Below are 22669 nucleotides of genomic sequence, written 5' to 3' on the forward strand. Positions count from 1 at the left end.
AAAAGGAAAAATCGTTATTACATAGAGGACAAATCAGACAACACTTTGAATAGATATCACACTAATATCACCAATGAGGGGCAGATGGATAACTCCTGTGTCCAGATGACATCACCTAAGGACAATACAACATCACTTATGTTGTTGATACAATGGGATACTTCTCTGAATCTCATCATGAGGGAACATCATATAAAGTCAGACTGGGAACAATCTATAAAATAATTTGTTCTATAGACTTCAAAAATGTCAGTATCATGACAAAATAAGCCTAAGGGACTGCTCCAGATTAGAAAGGATAAATGTGAAAAGACAAGTAAATGCATTATCAATCCCAAAATAAATTGTATACTGGGGAAAGGAAATGTGATAAAGGACATTATTGGTACAACTAACCAAACTGTAGCTGGAGGAGTAGATCAAAGTATTGTTTAGAGAGACCATATTTAAAACATGCCTTAAATTTAAAATGGGACCTCCTTGGTGGTGCAGGGGTTAAAGTCTCAGCACCACCAAGCTATTGCCAGCCACTGTGGCCTGAATTCAACCTCCAGCCAGGGAGCTAACCCATAGGGTGCAGCAGACCTCTCCTCTCTCACCCACTGCTCCCTTCAGCTGTGTATTTCAGTAGATTCACCTGTTCTGCTCCCCACTCTGTCTGAATCCTCTCACCCCCCCCACACCTCTGGCCTACACCCCAGTTCTTGTATGCATAAATAAATCTTTTAAATAAATAAGTTTTAAAACGGCAAAAATCATACAAACTATCTTGTACATTAACAGTGGAATAAAGCTAAAAATAATAAGAGAATGGGCCTCCCCGGTGGCGCAGCGGTTGAGCGCTTGGTTGCGAAGCTGCCCGCGCCCTCTGCGACGCAGGTTCGATCCCCGGCTGCTCCCCGGCCACCAGAGGAGGGTCCCACATGGCGCGCAGACCACTCCTCAGCAGTGTACTTCGGTCCTTCTGCCTGCTCTGCTCCCCGCTCTGCCTCTGGTGAATTCTCTCACCCTCCCGCGCTTCTGACTGTACCCAGTGCATGTATAAACAAACAAACAAACAAACAAATAAATAAATAAAACATGCCTCTATTTTAAAAAAAAATAATAATAATAATAAGAGAAAATGAAAAATCCAAGAATATGTGAATTAAGCATTATCTTACTACCAAAGTCAAAGATGCCACAGGGAAACTACGGACCAATATCCCACATAAATACTGGTACAAAAATATTCCACAAAATATTAGCAGACATAATTCAGCATTTTAAAGACTCATACACACATACACCAAGCCCAAGTAGAATTATTTCCTGAAAAGCAAGAGTAGTTCAACACATGAATATCATTGTAACACATCACATTAAAGAAAGAGCCAAGGGGGACAATTCCATGACCATCTTAGTTGATATAGAAAAAACATCTGATAAGATTCGACCTTTTATGATAAAATTACTCAGGAAACTGGAAATAGAAACTACTTCAACATAAGAAAGGCCGTATTAACCCACAGCTAACATCAATTCAATGGTGAAAGACAAAGCCTTTTTTTTTCTCTAATATTAGGAAAAACACAACGGTGTCCACTTTTGCCACTTCTACTCAGCAAAGTACTAGTTCTTTTTTTTTTTTTTTTTTTTTTGGTGGGACCCTCTCCGGGGGCCAGGGAACGAACCGGCGCTGCAGAGGCTGCGGGCAGCCTCGCAGCCCAGCGCTCAACCCCTGCGCCATGAGGGGAGGCCCAAAGTACTAGAAGTTCTAACCAGAGTAATTAGCCAAGAAAAAAGCAATTAAATGCATGCAAGTTGGAAAAGAAGAAGTAAAATTATCTGTTTGAGATTACTTTATTATATATGTAGAAAACTAAAAATTCCACTAAAAAAGATCAGAATAATCTAATTCAACAGTTTCAAGGTATAAAAAGCCACACACAAAAATGAGCTGCATTTTTATACACTAATAATAAACAATCTGAAAGGGAAATTACAAAAACAATTCCATTTACAATAACATCTAAAAGAATGAAGTGCTTAGGGATAACTTAACCAAAGGAGGCAAAAGACTTACATCCTGAAAAGTATGACACCACAGAAGGAAGTTGAGGGGAAAAAAAGGAAAACATCCCATGGATGGAAAGACAATAATTTTTAAAGTAAACAAAATTGCCATTATGTCCCAGTAATTCTACTCCTAGGTGTAAGCCTGAAAGAAATTAAAACAGGTATTCAAACAGATTCTCATACACCAATGTTTATTGCAGCGTTATTTATGCACAGTGGCCAACGAGGGAACAACGCAAGTGTTTGACAGCTAATGGATAAACACACACACACACACACACACAGGACTATTAATCAGCTTTAAAAAGGGAAACAACTCTCATAGATGCTACAATATAGATGGAACATGAATACCTTCTGCTAACAACTAAGCCAGTCACAAATGAACAGTTATTATTCCACAAATTCAGAAAGGGTTTGGAGTAGGGGAAACGGAAAGGTAGTATACAATGAATACAGAGTTTTAGTTGGGGTAAATGAAAAAGTTCTGGATGGGCCTCCCCGGTGGCGCAGCGGTTGAGCGCTGGGTTGCGAAGCTGCCCGCGGCCTCTGCAGCGCCGGTTCGATACCCGGCTGCTCCCCGGCCACTGGAGGAGGGTCCCACATGGCGCAGACCTCTCCTGCCGCCCGCTGCTCCCCTCAGCAGTGTACTTCGCTTCTGCCTGCTCTGCTCCTCGCTCTGGCTCTGGTGAATTCTCTCACCCTCCCGCGCTTCTGACTGTACCCAGTGCATGTATAAACAAGCAGACAAATAGACAAACAAATAAATAAATAAACAAAACATGCCTCTACAAAAAAAAAAAAAAAAAAAGAGTTCCTTTAAAAAAAAAAAAAAGTTCTGGAGACAGATGGTAATGAAGGTTACACAAAAATGTGAATGTACCTAAAACCACTGAACTATAGGCTTAAAAATGGTTAAAACAGCAAATTTATCTATATCTTATCTCAATTATTTTAAAAAAATACTGTTTATCAGTGTTAAACTTCTTGAAATTGCAACTGGTTATGTAAATATAAATCCTAATCCTTAATAATTATATACTAAAGCATTAAGGGGTAGAAGAACATGATCTATACAAACCAGTTTTAAGTGATTAAGAATTTTGTAAATTTGAAACTTCAAAAACAGGGTTTTTTTTAATTGCTCCAAGGGTAACAGAAGAAAAAATGTAAGTCAGAGTGGGAAAAGACAGGTGCAACATATTAATCTATAAAGAACTAACATCCAGAGGGCCTCCCCAGTGGCTCAGTGGTTGAGCGCTGGGTTGCAAAGCTGCCCACAGCCTCTGCAGCGCCTGTTCGATCCCCGGCCACTGGGTGAGGGTCCCACATGGCACGACAGACCTCTCCTGTCACGCCCGCTACTCCCCTCAGCAGTGTACTTCGGTCCTTCTGCCTGTTCTGCTCCCCGCTCTGGCTCTGGTGAATTCTCTCACCCTCCCACGCTTCTGACTGTACCCAGTGCTTGTATGAATAAATAAATAAATAAATCTTGAAAAAAAAAAAGAAAAAAAAAAGAACTAACATCCAGAATATACAAACTTCCATAAATCAGCAACAACAAAAACCTCCCTCTTTTAAAATGGGCAAAACAAATGAACAAGCAAGCCACAAAAGAAGAAATATATGCAAAGGTGCTCAACCACATTAATGATGAAAAGGTAAATTAAAACCACAATGAGAGAGAGCACCACACAACAACAGGCATGATTAAATTATGTTAAGAAAGTGCTGGCAAGGATGTAAAATTCTCACACATTCTAGGATAAATGTAAACTGCTACAATCTCTTTTATAAATAATTAGGCATTACCTATAAAAGCAGACCTACTTGCCCCTTCCTTGAAAAACTGAAACATGTGTATACCAGGATACATAGGTAAGAAAGCTATATAGGGCCTTCCTTGTGGCACAAGGGTTAAGTCTCAGTGCTATCAAGCTATCACCAGCCACTGTGGCATGAGTTCAATCCCCAGCCAGGGAGTTATCCCACATGGCACAGCAGACCTCTCCTGTCTTGTCTGCTGCTCCCCTTAGCAGTGTATTTCAGAAGAGCCGCCTGTTCTGCTCCCCACTCTGTCTCTGATTAATCCTCTCATTCCCTATCCCTGCACCGCTGGCCCACACCCCAGTTCTTGTATGCATAAATAAATCCTTTTTTAAAAATAAAGCTATATAAGCATTATTTGCATGGCAAAATCTTAAAATATAAATGTTCATCAACAGTAGAATGGCAGAGTATATTAAGACAATTTACTAGTTATTAAAATGAACTACATTTACAAAGAATATGGATAAATCTTAAAAATAATGAGTCATAGCCAAGCACAAAAGAATGCATATTAAGTGATTTCATTTTATATTAAAGGTCAAAATAGGCCTTGTTTAGTGAGGCAAAATTAAATTTTAAATTGTGAAGCACAGCAAATAAAAATATTACCATAAACATTTAGATAATTCTAGGCAGGATGGACAGAGGCAATAGTGAGTAGGAAGAGTGTGGGAGGTCTTCTGGAGGACCATTTCTTGATTTGGGTATTATTTACATGAATTTGTACTTCAAATGAGTGCTAAATTGTACATTTTATATGTATGTCACTTAATGCATCTTATATTAGATAATTAAAAATGATTAAAACTTTAAAAATTAACTAGAAGACAGAAGCAAGGAGACCAGTTAGGGTTCTACAAATATCCAGATGGTTGAATCAAAATAAAATAGTACAAATAAGAATTTTATAGGAATTGGATATTTTAATTATAGCCTAAAGTAGAGTCAATACGATTTCTAACTGAATTTGGGGAGAGAAAAAATGAATCCAAATAGTGGGATTTTTTTTCTATTTCTGTAGAAGAGCTGGTATGTCTGTGGGGGGCGGGGGAGTGAGAGGATTCACCAGGGACAGAGCAGGGAGCAGAACAGGCAGATTTTACTGAAATACACTGCTGAGGCAAGTAGTGGGCGAGACAGGAGAAGTTTGATACACCAAATATGGGTTAGCAACCTGGCCAGGGAGCATACTCAGGCCATCGTGGTGATAGCTCTGAGACTTAACCCCTAGGCCACCAGGGAGGCCCAGTGTGTTTGACATGAGAAACTGGAATGCTAACTTGACATGGGAAAGCCTGCAGGAGACCAGTGTGGGAGGGGATTGGTAGAGGTCAAAAGCTATCAAGTTTGAGATACCCATTAAAGTCCAAATGGAAATGGTGGTAGGCAGTTGAATGCTTAATTCAGAATTTCTAAAGTTCAAGAGAGTCCATCATGAAGAAATAGATTTAAGAGTTGTCAACACATAGGTGGATATTTAAACTCATGAGAAAGAGTGATATAGCCAAGAGTATAAGAGATGAGATAGAAGAAAACCAAGAGAGGATGAGGCACTGATATTTCAAAGAGCTATGAGGTCAAATGAAAATACAGGGGCCTCCCGGGTAGCACACCGGGTTGAGCACAGCGTTGTGAAGCTGTCTGCAGCTTCTGCAGCATGGGTTCAATTCCCAGCCAGGGAGATTTCCACATGGTGAGGCAGATCTCTCCTGTCACTCCCGCTGCTACCCTCAGCAGGTCAGTCTGCCTGTTCTGCTCTCCACTCTATCTCTGATGAATCTTCTCACCCTCCCGCATGTCTGGCCTGTACCCCAGCTATTGTATAAATAAAAAATTTATAAAAAAAACTTTAAAAAGATGAAAATACAGAATTGAAAGACATAGCCAGAAAATAGAGAAACGGGGCCTCCCCGGTGGCGCAGCAGTTGAGTGCTGGGTTGTGAAGCTGCCTGCAGCCTCTGCAATGCTGGTCCGATCCCCAGCCATCGGCAAGGGTCCCACATGGTGCGACAAACCTCTCCTGATGAGCTCGCTGCTCCCCTCAGCAGTGTGTTTCATCAGTCTGCCTGTTCTGTTCCCGGCTCTGATGAATTCTCTCACCCTCCCGCGCTTCTGACTATACACAGTGCTTGTATAAATAAATAAATCTTTTAAAAAAAATTAATACTCTATGATCTCCACACAACACAAAGCAACCAATAAATTCAATACAATTCCTATCAAAATTCAAATGTCATTCTTAATAAAAATAGAAAAAAATTAAATTTATAGAGTGGAAATAAATGAAACAGATCCAAAAAATTCAAAAGATCAACAAACCAAGATCTGGTTCTTAAAAAAGATAAACAAAATTAACAAACCTGGAGTTATTCACTAAGAAAAAAAAAGACAATGAGAAATAAAAGAGGGAAAATGACAAAAAATACTGAAGAAAAAAGAATGATAAGGGACTATTATAAACATCTATATGCCATCAAATTGGAGAACAGAAGAAATGGATAAATTCTTAGAATCATAGACCTTCCAAAACTAACTCAGAAAGAAACAAAATCAACAAAATTCTAGCAAAGAAATTTAAACAGTAATCAAAACTCTCCCAAAACAGAAGCAAGGATCATACACCTTCACTGGTGAATTTTAGCAAACTTTCAAGGAACATGTAATATCATTCACAAACTCTTCCAAACAATTGAAGAGGGAAAGCTTACTAACTCATGAGATCAACATTACCCTGATTCCAAAAAAAGAACATAAAATAAAATTTTAAAACAGTATCTCTGATAAACATAGGTACAAAAATCCTCAACAAAAGTTTAGGCAAAATGAATTCAATAATACATTAAAAAGATCATAGACCATCAAGTGGGATTTATTCCAGGGATGAAAGAATGGTTCAACATTCACAAATTAATGTAATTCACCACAACAAAGATAAATATCATATGATTATCTCAATAGATGTAGAAAAATGGAGGAATCACACTCCCTGACTTCAAACTATACTACAAAGCAATAGTAACAAAAACAGCAGACTATTGGAATACAAACAGACATGCAGATCATTGGAACAGAACTAAGAGTCCAAAACCAACTATCCCTCTTCTGGGTGTGTATGCAAAGAGTACAGAAACTTAACTCAAAGTTATATGCACCTCCATGTTCATTATAGCATTATTCATAACAGCCAAGAGTTGGAAACAACCTGACCATCAACAGATGAGTGGATCTGTGGTATAGATGTACAATAAAATATTACTGAGTTATTTTTTTTTTAAAAAAGGGAAATCCTGTCATTGGCAACAACATGTATGGACATAGAGGGTACCACACTAAGGCAAAGTAAGTCAGATGTGAAATACAAATAATATGTGTTCCATTTCTATTTACTAAAGAAACAAAACAAAGGAATAACAAAATCTCTTTTTTCTAAGAACAGTGGTTACAAGAAGGAAGGAGGAAGCAGGAATGGGTAATCAGGTAAAAGAGTCATTGTCTGGTGATGAATGAAAGCTAGACTTTTGGTATTAAGCATGACAGGTGTTGATTTATTAGGCTATATAACTAAAGCCTATGTAAGTTATAAACCAACATTACGTAAATTAAAAAAGAAAGAAAGAACATTCCAATAAAGCTAATTGCAGAAGTCTTCCATGAGAATTTTTTTTAACCAAGGTTAAGCAAACAATCATCTGTCTGGGCAGAGGTTAGGATCCTTTGATAACTTGAAAATCACACACAGTTCAAATCTATAAGGAAAACCACTCATCAATGAAGTACACAAGGATATTTTCCTCTGAACCACACTAAAAAGCTACAAATTTTATGGCAAAACCTTCTTTCCCTAAGACTTTATCATCACTATGCAGAAAGCCAGTGAGAACACAGATAACAACCCAGACCTGGATCAGGAATTATTTTTATTGCAGGTGAGATACAGTACAACTTTCAAAGGGCAGGAAGAACAGATCCTTCTTTCTTACCTTTACCATGAAAGTGAAGTCTGTTAGAGCTGGAGAGTAGACAGCCCCACCAGCACATGGACCCATGATCAGAGAAATCTGAGGGATGACTCCTGATGCTGAGACATTCCTCTGCCAAAACAGAAAGACAAAGGCATCTGGTTACAGAGGTGTTTGAGGTATTTTCTGCAGAAAGATAAAGGCAACAATGAAATTAATTTGGCATTTATTCACAGAAATTCTGTCTGGTAGCAAGAGAACTAATCAGTAGTTTCTTCCAAAATTATATATGCAACTTCCACACAAAAGGTTGACTCCTCACTCTTCTCCTCTTGTTGGCAGTGGTTCCCCAAAATCTCCACCAAAGACATGAGCTCAGAGATAATCCCACCAGCTTATCCCAGCTCTAATATACCACAGGCAGAGCAACCCTGTCGGCACAAAGCTGGCTAAAATAATGAAAAGTTTAGGCAGAGTACAGAGGGCCAAATGTATTCTGGAGCCCTGACCCCTATAAGGAACCCCCTCACAGACACCGGGAAGTTACAAGGCAGCTTTAGCAATTACAAGGCAAGGCTAAGAGGCAGGTACAACTTTACTAAGTCTTCAATGTCTTCCCACCCTAAAGAGCATATAGAGAAGTAGAACCAGAAAAGTTCCCTAGTGACAATAATGTCGTAAAGGGTCAAGACTCAAGCCACCTCCTAGGATAAACAAGATCCAGAACTGGAAGACCCATGCAAGCTAAGAGCCAATGTCTCTGAGACCTAGCCCCAAATTATTTCCTTCCCCTCATCTCCATTAGCTTAAGAGAAGTATGTCTACTTTTAAGCCTTGCCCTGGCTTTGAGTCTAATTTCTATTACTTATATGACACAACTCAGGATAGTACAAAAAGTTTTGTAAAGAGGATTCTGGGAAGACAGAGTGCTAAGCACCAGGAATCTGTTTCCCCATTGAGCCAACAACTACACTGGCAAAATCTGCCTTGGAACTCTGGGTCTATTAAAGGTTTACAACGTCCAGGGAAAGATTTGGAAGGTAAATTATGGTTAATTTTGACCAATTTCAGCTTTTTTTTTTTTTAAATAATAAATTTTATTTTTATATTCCCCCATACAACTGCACATGCCCCATTCTGACCCCAATCCCTCCCCTCCCGGTCCCCACCCCCCAAAAAGTGTCTCTGGTTCATAGTTTTTTGTTGATTTTGATTTTCACTTTCTTATAGTTATTCATTTTCCTGATCCCTTATTTAAGTTTTCTAGATTCCTGCTATGAGTGAGACCATCCGGTATTTTTCTTTTTCTTTTTGGCTTATTTCGCTGAGCATGATCCCTTCCAGCGCCATCCATGTTGCTGCAAATTGCATGTGTTTATCTTTTTTGAATGCTGAGTAATATTCCATGGTATATATGTACCACATCTTCTTGATCCAGTCATCTATTTTTGGGCATTTGGGCTGTTTCCAAAGCTTAGCTATTGTAAATAGTGCTGCTATAAACATAGGGGTGCAGGTGTTCTTTGGAATTGATGTTTCTGTGTCCTTTGGGTAAATACCTAGGAGTGGAATTGCTGGATCATATGGAAGCTCTATGTTTAGTAGGTCCAGAAATCTCCACACAGCTCTCCATAGTGGTTGGACCAGTTTGCATTCCCACCAACAGTGCAGGAGAGTTCCTTTTTCTCCACAACCTCGCCAACATTTGTTGTTGCTAGTTTTTTTAATATGTGCCATTCTCACTGGTGTGAGATGGTATCTCATGGTAGTTTTGATTTGCATTTCCCTGATTACAAGTGATGTTGAACATTTTTTCATATGTCTGTTGGCCATTTGCATTTCCTCTTCAGAGAAGTTTCTTTTTAGCTCTTCTGCCCATTTTTGGACTGGATTATTTTCTTTCTTGTTGTTGAGTCTCATCAGCTCTTTGCAGATTTTTGTGATCGGTCCTTTATCATTAGTGTTGGGTGCAAAAATGTTCTCCCAGTTGGTGGGGTTTCTCTTTGTTTTTGTTATTGTCTCTTTTGCTGTGCAAAAGCTCTTTAATTTGATGTAGTCCCAGCTGTTTATCTTTGCCTTCACTATCACTGCTTTGGGTGATGTGTCTGTAAAGATGTCTTTGATATGCAAATCACGTAGTGTTTCACCTATATTTCCTTCTATGTATTTTATGGTTTCAGGTTTGACCAATTTCAGCTTTTAGCGCAGTAGCAGGTACCCACTGCCCAGCCCCAGCTGCAAGGAAGGCAGCTATGCATGTATTCCTGGATTACTTTGCATGGAGCTTTCAGAGGCCAGGGTAGGCAAACAGGACCCTATCCTCCAAATAGTAGGGATCTGTGCTCTCATCACCGATTGCTGATTCTTATCACAGAAGTATAGAGGAAGGCTGCACTGTTGTTACCTCTCCCTTCACTGTTACAAGTCTCCTCCAGACAAACATCACTAACAGAGAAATGCAAAGCAAAACTAAAATGATATACCACATCATACACATTAGGATGACTACAATTTTTTTAAAAAGCAGAAAATATTTCGCTGAGCATGATCCCTTCCAAAGCCATCCATATTGCTGCAAATTGCATGTGTTTATCTTTTTTGAATGCTGAGTAATATTCCATGGTGTATATGTACCACATCTTCTTGATCCAGTCATCTATTTTTGGGCATTTGGGCTGTTTAAGCCAAAAAGAAAAAGAAAAATACCGGATGGTCTCACTCATAGCAGGAATCTAGAAAACTTAAATAAGGGACCAGGAAAATGAATATAAGAAAGTGAACATCAGGGCCTCCCCGGTGGCGCAGCGGTTGAGCGCTGGGTTGCGAAGCTGCGCGCGGCCTCTGCGGCGCCGGTTCGATCCCCGGCTGCTCCCCGGCCACCAGAGGAGGGTCCCACATGGCGCGCAGACCTCTCCTGCCGCCCGCTGCTCCCCTCAGCAGTGTGCTTCGGTCCTTCTGCCTGCTCTGCTCCCCGCTCTGGCTCTGGTGAATTCTCTCGCCCTCCCGCGCTTCTGACTGTACCCAGTGCATGTATAAACAAAACAAACAAACAAACCAGCAAACAAATAAATAAAGCATGCCTCTATAAAAAAAAAAAAAAAAAAAAAAGAAAGTGAACATCAAAAACAACAAAAAACTATGAACCAGAGACACTTTTTGGGGGGTGGGGGGCGGGAGGGGGGGGATTGGGGTCAGAATGAGGCGTTTGCAATTGTATGGGGGAATATAAAAATAAAATTTATTATTTAAATTTTAAAAAAAAAAGCAGAAAATAAGGTGAAGACGTAAAGAAACTGGAACCCTTGTGCATTACTGGTGGGAATGTAAAATGTTACAGTAACTGAAAAATAGTATGGGAATGTAAAATGTTACAGTAACTGAAAAATAGTATCCTCAAAAAAGTATTAAGAGAATTATTGTATGATCCAGCAGTTTCACTTCTTTTGGGTATTTACCCAAAAGAATGCAAAGCAGGGTCTCAGCAAGATATTTGTACACTGATGCTCATAGCAGCATTACTCATGACAGCAAAAATACAGAAGCAACCCAAATGTCTATCAATGGACACCATAATCAAAATGTTGTATATAGATAAAATGGCATATTATTCAGCAGTAAAAAGGAAGGAAATTTTGTCACATGCAGCAATATGGTAGAATCTTCAGTGATTCCATCTAAGTGAAATAAGCCAATCACAAAAAGAAATAATGTATGGTTCCACATCATTCTGAGGTACTTAGTAAAAATCATAGAGTCAGTGGTTCCCTGGAGATCAGAGGAAGGGTTCATGGGGGTGTAATTATTTAAAGTGTACAGAGTTTCAGTTCAGCAAGGTGAAGAGAGATATGGATATGAATAGTGGTAATGATTACAGAACATCATAATGTATTTAATATCACTGAACTGTATTTTTTTTTAAAAGATTTATTTATTTATTTACACAAGCACTGGGTACAGTCAGAAGCGCGGGAGGGTGAGAGAATTCACCAGAGCCAGAGCGGGGAGCAGAGCAGGCAGAAGGACCAAAGTACACTGCTGAGGGGAGCAGCGGGCGGCAGGAGAGGTCTGCGCGCCATGTGGGACCCTCCTCTGGTGGCCGGGGAGCAGCCGGGGATCGAACCGGCGCCGCAGAGGCCGCGGGCAGCTTCGCAACCCAGCGCTCAACCACTGCGCCACCAGGGAGGCCCTCACTGAACTGTATTTTAAAAATAGTTACATTAGCCAATTTTATATATATTTTACCATAAAAAAGAAATTGTCCATATTTTGTAAAAACGTAAAGAGTTTGTTAAATTCTGTCCCAAGAAAACAAGTATAAAACCAGACAAAACTGTAAAAAACAGATGCTTCAGGGTTCCAAAACTGGACCAAATACTAATAAACTAAGATGTGTTTATTAATAAAATACTGCTGATATAGAAACCGCAGGAACCTATGACATTCTTAACTCTGGCTACTGCTGCCCACACAAGCTCAAGATGTCCTTTAGGATGAAAGAAAATACCACTAGGCAGTAATTCAAATCTACAGAATACTAAAAATGGTAAATATGTAATTAAGTATACAATATTCATAAATATAGCTCCCTCTTTTCCTAATACTTTAAAAGACAAGCTTGGATAAAACAATGATTAAAACACTTTATTGTTAGGCTTATACATCTAATACATGTAACAATAAGTGGAGCTACACTGGAGGAAAGTTATTTTACCAGAATTAAAAGTTATAATTTGGGGCCTCCCTGGTGGCGCAGCGGTTGAGCACTGAGTTGCGAAGCTGCCCGCGGCCTCTGCAGCGCCGGTTCGTTCCCCGGCTGCTCCCCGGCCACCGGAGGTGGGTCCCACATGGCGCGCTGACCTCTCCTGCCGCCCGCTGCTCCCCTCAGCAGTGTACTTCGGTCCTTCTGCCTGCTCTGCTCCCCGCTCTGGCTCTGGTGAATTCTCTCACCCTCCCGCGCTTCTGACTGTACCCAGTGCATGTATAAACAAAACAAACAAATAAATAAATAACACATGCCTCTATAAAAAAAAATTAAAAAAAAAAGTCAATGTACTTTAAATAGGTAAAAAATTAAAAAAAAAAAAAGGTACACTCAAAATATGTGCTTAACATAAGAGCTGAATGACAGCCCAGAAGAGGTTGTAATAGTAACTAATAATCCATAATTCCACTAAAGTAACTATTGTGCTGGCAGGAACTTGAGACAATTATTTCAGAATTCTGGAGTCTTGAGGTCTCTAGGAGAGTGTTTCATGAACAGACAGGTGAATTTCATTCAACTTCCACATTTAGCATACTTGCTCCATCCCCCACTTGAAAATCCTCTGGAAACCATGGATATTGGCCCTCGTATTCATAGTGTGACTACCTGGGATCAGACTGGTCAATAAGGACCTGTCCTACAAAACTCAAGATTGTGGTTTTATTTGTTTTTAAAGATTTATTTATGCATACAAGAACTGGGGTACAGGCCAGAAGTGTGGGGGGTGAGAGGATTCACCAGAGACAGAGTGGGGAGCAGAACAGGCAGATTGAATGAAATACACTGCTGAGGGGAACAGCGGGCAAGACAGAAGTCTGCTGTGCCATATGGGTTGTTCCCTGGCTGGCCGGGGATTGAACTCATGCCGCAGAGGTTGCGGAGAGCTTCACAGTGCTGTGCTTAACCCCTTGTGACAATAGGGAGGCCCACGATTGTGTTTTTCGATTACCAGTCACATCTATTAATCACCAAGAAGTCAACACAGAAGGTGTTAGAGGTCATAAGAGGATGTAACCACTGGCTGACCTCCAAGTTGGAACCAGGCAAATGGAGGTTCCACACTCCTTCCATCGTTGGAATGTATAGTATTCTGTCCACCATTCCAACAGTGGGAGCCATTTCCAAGCACACAGCAATGAGAGAGCAACATGTTGTTGAGATCATCTGGACAGTTTACATGATGTAGGGGCAGGAATGGACACAGTGCAGGTTTTCTGATCCGGGTAAAGGAGGAGTCAGAGTCCTGAAGCCCTCGGTAGCTTTTCAGGCTTTTACTGGAATTTACCAGGTACACAGCAGGCAAGGGTGCTGGAGGGCCGGAAGGCTGGCAGGTCTCCCAGCCCCCAGCAAGTCTTCACTCTATCTGGGCTCTCCGGTGTTTTCTATGGCCTTGCTTCTCTGCTCTCTCATGGTTTTCTCTCTCTCTCGGCTTCTGCTGCCGTCCCTGTGACGCCGCCCCTAAAAGCCCAGTCTTAGCCCAGGTGAATCCCATCTATATATGCCCACACCCTATTCCAGGTGCCCACCATCAGGCATGCATTCGGGACCACAGGGTTCCATCATCTATCCTAATGGCGGGAGGGCAGAAAAGCCTGATACTTTTTACCTTACTCTACACATGACTAAATCCAGTTGAGACCTCTAAATAAACTTTTAAGATGTACTCATCTTACAGTCACCAAGAGAAGCCTTGTTATGCATGTTCCTTACTTATTAAACCTCTCATCTACTAATTTGGAGTGCCTACCCTTTTTCTCAGTCTCTCCTTGTCCTCGTCTAAAACAATCAGTTTCAGACTTCACCAAAGAAAGTTTTCAAGGTTTTGAACCAACCATTGGTGAGTCAGTGAGGAAATCAAACAAAATGGTTCTTGGGAAAGAGACAGGGGAAATCTTGGATTGGTAATTGACCTCTGTGTGGGGAAGTGTGGCCCATACATTATAGCCTGTAGACTGCTAAGTGAATATTGTGACTCCCCCAAAACACCAGCTGGCCTAATGCCATTGTTTGAGAAACTGCATAGTACACCATGGCAAAGAATGGAAACAAATGTCTATCACAGTATGCTGGCTCTACTGTGGGCAGTTCAGCTCACCACTCATGCCCAATAAGAGTCTGATGTTCACGTTAGAAAGATGGAAGGAAAGCTGAGGTTAGAGGAGTGTGGGTATCCACTACTCTACTAGCTTTAGAAATAGCAGACAAGATAATATAAAGATAAGAAATGGAGAGCAAGGTGTGCCCTATTACAAAGCCAGGAGAATGCATGCTGCCATAAATTAGGGTACAAGTGCTTGCGACAAAGCCTAATTGGAACATTGAGAAGTGGGATTCCTGGAAAAGTGAGTAGAGCAAAGAGGAGCAGGTTGTGGTGATTGATGAAGAAGTGGATGAAATGCCCTGGTCAGTTCAACCTCTAACTCAAAGGACAAAAGTACAACCACCACCCCAACTGATAGGGCAACTCCCAATTCAAGAAATTCAGGATCAGAGAATATACTCCTGCTGAACTTTTTTTATTTATTTATTTATTTGTTTGTTTTGTTTATACACACACCGGGTACAGTCAGAAGCACGGGAGGGTGTGAGAATTCACCAGAGCCAGAGCGGGGAGCAGAGCAGGCAGAAGGACCGTAGTACACTGCTGAGGGGAGCAGCGGGCGGCAGGAGAGGTCTGCGCACCATGTGGGACCCTCCTCTGGTGGCCGGGGAGCAGCCGGGGATCGAACTGGCGCCGCAGAGGCGGCGGGCGGCTTCGCAACCCAGCGCTCAACCGCTGCGCCACCAGGGAGGCAGTACTGCTGAACTTTTTAATATAACTGTCAAATCCCAACAAAAGGCTCTGGTAAAAGTAATCTGTAAGCAAATGTGGTTTGACTTCATTGCTCATAGGACTCTGCCTGGAAAGGTAGATTAACAACCCCAAACTATACTGCCTGGCTGTGGAAACCTTAAAACCTGAACAATTCAGACCTGCTCTCCTAGCCCCGACCATCCCTAACACTCTGCCTGCTCTAGCAGAGGTCTCAGGGATACAGCGTTTAAGAGGTTAAGCGCCTCTCATACCCCAGGTATAAGATGTAGGCCAAGAGTGACTCCAGGTGAGGGTCATTGGAGATTATTGGAAGGCTCATGTTGAGCTCAATAGTCACTGGTTCCCCCAGAAATAAAAGGTGATGGCTCTGGTACAGAAATGAATGGCAGAAATAAATCCCTTATCAGTAATCACATCAAACATAAATGGATTAAATTCTCCTAGTAATAAATTGGTAGACTGGATTTTTTTTATATTTTAAAAGGATAGGTTTATTAGAAGAGAGGCACCTGCATAGTCACAGGTGGGCAGGAGAGCTGCCATCAAAGATTTTTAAAAAACTGCCATACATATGCTCTACAGGAGCCAAAGAAGTTGAAAGTAAAAGGATGGAAAAAACTATTCTATGCAAAGGGTAACCAAAATAATGTTGGGGTAGTTCCATCGTTTTGCCTAGATAAAATAGGCAAAAGAGAGACAATTTTTTAAAAAGTCAATAAACTAAGAACATAATTATAGAAACATATGCACCTAACAATAGAGGCCCAAAACGGATGGAGCAAAAATTAACAGAACTGTTTTCTCCTGAGACTGGGTAGCTACACGGATGTTCACATTAGAATTATTTATGATAGCCATAAAGTAGAAACAACCCGAAATGCCTATCAACTGGTAGATGATGAACAAAAGGGGTGTATTATACAATAGAGCATTTTTCAGCATTAAAAAAGGAATGGACCTCTGTACAGTAAAGATGAATAAAGTGCAAAAAACTTTGCTAAGTGAAAAGAGATGCAAAAACTGTAGTGTCAGCTGATCAGTGATCACCCAGCACTGGAAAGGGATGGATACAAATGGGCAGGAGGGCTTTTGTGTGTTTGAATGAAAGGTTCTAAAACTACATGGTGTTGCACAACTCTAAGTTTATTAAAAATTATTGACATGATTGCAGGGATTTTATCATTTTCAATAATACTTCAAAAGAGCAGTTTTTTAAAAAGTCAAGGTCAAGAAAAACTGAGAAACTGCTCCAGATTAAAGGAGACTAAAGAGCTATGACAACTAATGGTATCTTATTCCTGGATTGAATCCTGGCTGGTGGGGGAGGGAAAAGGTGGGAGTGTTATTAGGATTAGAGGACATACTCTGAATATTATTGATGAATCAATGATAAGTTTCCTGATTTTTATTATTGTAACCTGGTTACTAGAGAATGCTTGAACATCCAGTGTTCTTAGAAAACACATAATGGGGCCTCCCCGGTGGCGCAGCGGTTGAGCGCTGGGTTGAGAAGCTGCCTGCAGCCTCTGGAGCGCCGGTTCGATCCCCGGCTGCTCCCTGGCCACCGGAAGAGGGTCCCACATAGCGTGCAGACCTCTCCTGCCGCCCGCTGCTCACCTCAGCAGTGTACTATGGTCCTTCTGCCTGCTCTGCTCCCCACTCTGCCTCTGGTGAATTCTCTTACCCTCCCGCGCTTCTGACTGTACCCAGTGCTTATATGTATAAATAAATAAATAAATAAATCTTGGGGGGGGGGGAACACATAATGAATTTAAGACATCAAAGGAGATATTCTATCACCAATTTATTCTCAAATGTTTCAGAAAAATGTAAGATGGAAAAGAGGAATATATGGAAAGATAATGACACAGCAAATGGGCAAAGTGTAAACAGCTGGGTAAAGAATACAGGTGGATTCTTTGTAACATATAAACATGTAATTTTTCTATGAAGTTTAAAATCCTACCAATATAAACTAACTGCAACAAAAATAACAATATAGGCAGGAAGACTTGGGTAGAATTGTAGATATGGCAAGCAGCATTAGTACACATTAACCAATGTAGATCTTAGTCACTAATCCCTTGAAAACAAAACCAAACATCCCCAGTCTATAATGTATTAGAAAAGACATTCTAAAATTTGACAGGCTCTAAAATGTGGTGGTTTGCTGCCATTCTCTAGGGTCATTTTTCCTTTCCTTTGTTTCTAATAGGAGCACGACTTCCATGCTAGGAGCCAAAGACGACTTTCAGGCCCAAATATTTCTGGCCAAGGCACCCTAAAAACTAACTCTCCACAGTGCGTTATCCCTGGAGCTCAAATTTAAGAAAAGTGGGTTTAATTTCCACAAAGGGGCTTCACAACTAAAGTAAGTGCTCTCATAACTAGCAGATTAGTTTACACAAAATAAACACATACATTTCTGACTGATCACAAAGGACAGTAGCCACGGATAAAAATCTTCCTACCTCAGCAGGTCAGAGACTGACAAGAACAGCTGGCCTGATTAGAAACAATGTCTGCCTGTCTCTTCCCTTACCCTCCTTAGAAATGTTAATTTTTCTCCAGTTTCCATGGGACAGATCTCTCTCTTCCTTGCCCTAATCTCCCTTATTAAAAAGTCTCTCACAGGATATTTCTACTTCAAATAACACATTTTTGGTTTTTTCATCTCTTTAATTTTAGTATGTAAGCAAGCAGAAAGATCTGAAATGATGTTCACCCAAGGTAGAATTTGCGGTGATCCCTTTGTTGTATTACTGCTTTAACTTTGTATAGTAATATGCATTTTTTTAAAAATCCCTAATTTAGGGGCCTCCCCAGTGGTGCAGCAGTTGAGCAATGGTTTGTGAAGCTGCCCACAGCCTCTGCAGCGCCGGTTCGATCCCCGGCCACTGGGCGAGGGTCCCACATGGCGTGTAGACCTCTCCTGCCGCCCACTGCTCCCCTCAGCAGTGTATTTTTGTCCGTCTGCCTGTTCTGCTCCCTGCTCTGGCTCTGGTGAATTCTCTCACCCTCCCGCACTTCTGACTGTACACAGTGCTTGTATAAAATAAATAAATAAATCTTTAAAAAAAAAAATTCCTAATTTAGCAAATCAGTTAATCTTTTATGTTCCCACTATTTGCTTTTGGAAAAAAATTTTAAGTGACTTTCCCTTGTGAATAATCTTAATTTTGTTTTCCCCTATGAGAGGCCCTCTATGAGAAAAAAAGAAAACTCTCCTGCCTACTCTCTCTTGTTTTTTATCCACCCTTCTCATCACCCCTAGTGACACAGGAAGGAGCCATAGAGCAGACAAAACAGGGCATAGGGGAGGCTCTGACCAAGACACAGCTTAGAGAACCCTGTATTTTTCACTCTGTGCTTTGTGAATACATTTCTCACCAGAAAGATGTCTGCATAGCCAGCCAGGGACTCCACGCCTTCTTGAATCCGTGCTCCCCCAGAGTCATTCAGTCCAATCACTGGAGCACCCACGGTCATAGCTTGGTCCATGATCTGAGATAGCAGAGAAACCTTATGTGAGACAACTAATCCTGTTAATAAAAACAGCATTTACAAAGCACCATGGTGTTTTCTGGAAAATGCACTGAGTGCCCTATTAAAAACAGGCCTGAGTAACACTGGCTTCATTCCCCAAGATGATTGGGTTCCTTCATGAAGGACAGAGAACCATGTACTTAAAAGACTGATTAAATTTCGCCAAACATCCAAGAGCCAAAGCATTTGCTATTAGGGGATAAAAATGCTCATAGCAATCATTTCTAAAACCACAGGCCCAGGCTATAGTATTTTTCAAGTTTTAGTCCTGGTTACCCTTTCAAAAGACCTAGTAGTAGGCAGAATAGCAAAGTAATATTTTCATGAAAAGCAACAGAGACCTATCTGTTAACCTGAGGCCCAGCCCAGACTTGCATTTACTTCTCATGAAACAGATTTTCCTCATGAAAAGTGTTCCTAATGCACATTTCTAACAGCCCTTGACAGCTTACAAAGACCTTTTCCTTCCATTATTTCATTTAACCATAACAGATGCAGTAAAGGGAAAAAAAATTGTAAGAGTTTAAAAGTGATGCCATGTCTAGAATCCAGGTGTTGCATACAGAGTAGTGTCCAGCTAACAGCAGTCAATTCTACATTTAATTTCAAAATCCTCCAAAATGCAAATAATCTAAATATTATTTGCATTTACTAATTTCCAGAACAGCTAACCTCTATAAATTTTTTAAATACTATCATGTAATTTTTGTACTGATCTTTATATTTTAGCACCTGGATTCTCTACAAAGACCCTGGGTTCTTTACCTGGGGTCCTCAGAACCTCAGTGGGTTGTGAACAGATTTCAGGGAGGTCCATGAACTTGAATGGGAAAAAGTTTATACTTTTATTAACTCCAGGTGATCTTTGGTAGTCCTTAAATTATTAATACAAAAAAGCCCACTGTTAGAAAAATATGTGGCTTTATCACTAACAGAACCCATGGATATTTTTGTCACATTAAAGTTGATGGAGGTATATTGAAATCTTTTCACTCATGCCTACTTTGAAATTACAATAGTTTGACTCCACTGCAAAATCTTGCCATTCAGTGCATTAATAAAGCAAATAATTACAAATGTGATTTATTTTTTATTTATGCATACAAGAACTGGGATGTAGGCCAGAGCTGTGGGAGGGGAGAGGAAAGGATTCTCCAGAGACAGAGCTGAGAACAGAACAGGAAGACTGACTGAAATACACTGCTAAGGGGAGCAGCAGGCGATTAAGGACAGGTCTACTGCACCATGTGGGTTAGCTCCCTGGCCAGGGATCCAACTCATGTTGCAGTGGCTGGCAATAGATAGCTTGATAGTACTGAGACAGCCCCTAGTGCCACTAGGGAGGTCCTAAATGTGATTTTTTTTTAATCTGTAATTCTTAATCATACTACATATTTTTAATGTATTTTTAAAAACAAGGGTCCAGCCTTCACCAGCTTGCCAAAGGGATTCATGGGACAGAAAATGTTAAGAACTACCCCCTGGACTGAAGGAAGATTCCAATCAGCACACACCTTGCACATCTCTGTCCCACCCTATATACCCAGCTCAGTGTCTTGTACCCTAGTGACATTCAATAGGTACTATGTTACTAATGAAAAGTACTGAGTTAATGTTTAATATGAAACACTCACTTTGCAGATTTTTTGGGCATGTGCTCCTGACAGACTGCCTCCAAAAACTGTAAAATCCTAAAAAGAAAACAATTATATCAACAAATAAAGTAGTGACTAGCCAGAAATGAAGCGCCCACAGAAGTGAAAAATTTATAGTCTTTAAAGGATTTTTCGAAAGCTTAAAAACCTAGAAAAAGGTTTGATTTGCAAATTATTCCATAGAAAATCAGATTCTATAGATGTACAATAGAACAATCAGGCATTTCTATTACTAGGAAATGTTTGCTGTTTAAGAAATGAATCAGAGTCCTCACTGCTTCCAGACTTCCTTGACATTTGATGTAAAAGACTGCTTGTAGGACTGACCTTCCTAAAACCCCCGCAAAAAGAAAGTGGGGAATTAAAGTCAAACTCAGCTCATGAAGACACACACACACAAAAAAAAAAAAAAAAGCAAAGTAAAACAGCCAAAGGGAAATTAAACAAATTTGAGAAAAACTGAATTTATAAGAAAAGTATCTGACTTGGAGCAAATGGAAGCCTATATACCTGCAGAGGGAAAAATCACGGAAAAGGAACAATCCAGGAACCACAGAAAATGGGGGCTTCACCCTTCTTCAGAGGGGTGAAAAACAGATTGATAAAAAGTCTGAGTTAGGAGCACTAGGCCTTTTGGACCTCTCCTTGCCCTTGGGAGGAGAAAGTAAGTTCGGTCTCTAAAGAAAGTGGACATTAATCACCAATCCAAAAGAAGGCAAAGGTGAAGCTAAAAACAGGTGAGATGAGGAGCCTACACACTGAGTGAGAGCCAGCGCCAGCCCCTCCTTTAATCTACTCACTTGCCCTGGAACACACCTACACTCAATTATTAGCCAAAATAATCAGGCAAGAAAGGAGATTGCTTCGTTGGAAAACAAACCTTCCCTACCAATGGGGATCACTGCAAAAAAGCTGGCTCATCCCTCCGCAGGGATCCATCAGGGACTATTTCAAATGCCCCCATTTTCCTAGAGTTTTCCTCAGTCCTGGATGTGATCTTCCCTTGTCCTAAATCCACAGCAGTTGCCAGGAACCTCTCCCACCCTCTCTCGATTGGAGTCATTCTTATTCTGCCCCTAATCTACACAATGACTAGCTCCTTTGGGGCAAAAGCTTAAATTATCAGTCCTCTCCACCTCCCCCTCAGTTTTACCCTACCCATAGGGCATAAGAGATCAAAAGTATCAATTCAATGAATTTTTCTATTTGCTTCATAGTTAGAATATTGTATCCAGAACACACAATAACTTTCTTTGTTCTAGCTATCTTAAAAACCACTCCTTCCACACAAGTTTATGCTTTGCTGTCATAAATTACAAAAGGGATGATTCTTTCTAGTTAAGCATTTGGTAAACCTATTTATAACAGCTTTAAAACACTTCAAAGGTAATTCATTAGCAAATAGGTATTATCTAAATATAATGAATGTAAAATCAACCAAGCATATTTTAATATCAAACCCAGAAAAATACTTTGTTCTGGTTAAGCAAGCTATATAGCTAAGTCTGTAAAAGAAACAAAATATTTAGGACTATACACATATTTCCACTCTAGGGGTGGGGGTAGAAATCTAACCCATAACAGTATAGAGCATGTACTTTGTGTTAGTTTCCTACTGCTGCTGTGACAAGTTGCCATAAATTCTATGGCTCGAGAAACACCACAAACTATTGTTATACAGTTCTGTCAATCAGAAATCCTACATAGATCTCATTGAGCTAAAAATCAAGGATAGCCAGGCTCAGATCCTTTCTGGAGGCTCCAGGGAGATACATTTTCTTGCCTTTTCCAGAATCTAGAGACCACTTTCATTCCTCTGCTCCTGACTTCCTTTCTCCATCTTCTAAGCCAGCAACAGCAGGTCAAGTCATTTTCACATCACTCTGACTTCTCCTGCCACTCTCTTCCACTTTCAAGGACCTTTCTGATTACATTGGGCTGACCTGCATAATCCAGGCCACTCTATTTCAAAGCCAGTTGTTTGGCAACCTTAATTCCATTGGCAAGCTTAACTCCCCTTTGCCATCTAAGGTTATCATTCACA

At 40.5% G+C, this 22669-nt stretch overlaps 1 protein-coding gene across 1 annotated transcript in view; it reads right to left on the reverse strand.

The window, feature by feature from the left end:
* PCCB (propionyl-CoA carboxylase subunit beta) overlaps positions 1-22669 on the reverse strand; it is a 61457-nt gene that overhangs the window by 32480 nt on the left and 6308 nt on the right. The window contains exons 4-6 of the mRNA XM_037525934.1: positions 20605-20661; positions 18815-18928; positions 7869-7979 (exon numbers count right to left, since the gene is read on the reverse strand). Coding sequence (XP_037381831.1) covers positions 7869-7979; positions 18815-18928; positions 20605-20661 — 282 coding nt within the window. The remainder of the gene's footprint in view (positions 1-7868; positions 7980-18814; positions 18929-20604; positions 20662-22669) is intronic.

The sequence above is a fragment of the Talpa occidentalis genome, unplaced genomic scaffold (assembly GCF_014898055.3).
Source record: "Talpa occidentalis isolate TD23 unplaced genomic scaffold, MPIMG_talOcc4v2.1 talOcc4.4, whole genome shotgun sequence".
NCBI classification, from domain to species: domain Eukaryota; kingdom Metazoa; phylum Chordata; class Mammalia; order Eulipotyphla; family Talpidae; genus Talpa; species Talpa occidentalis.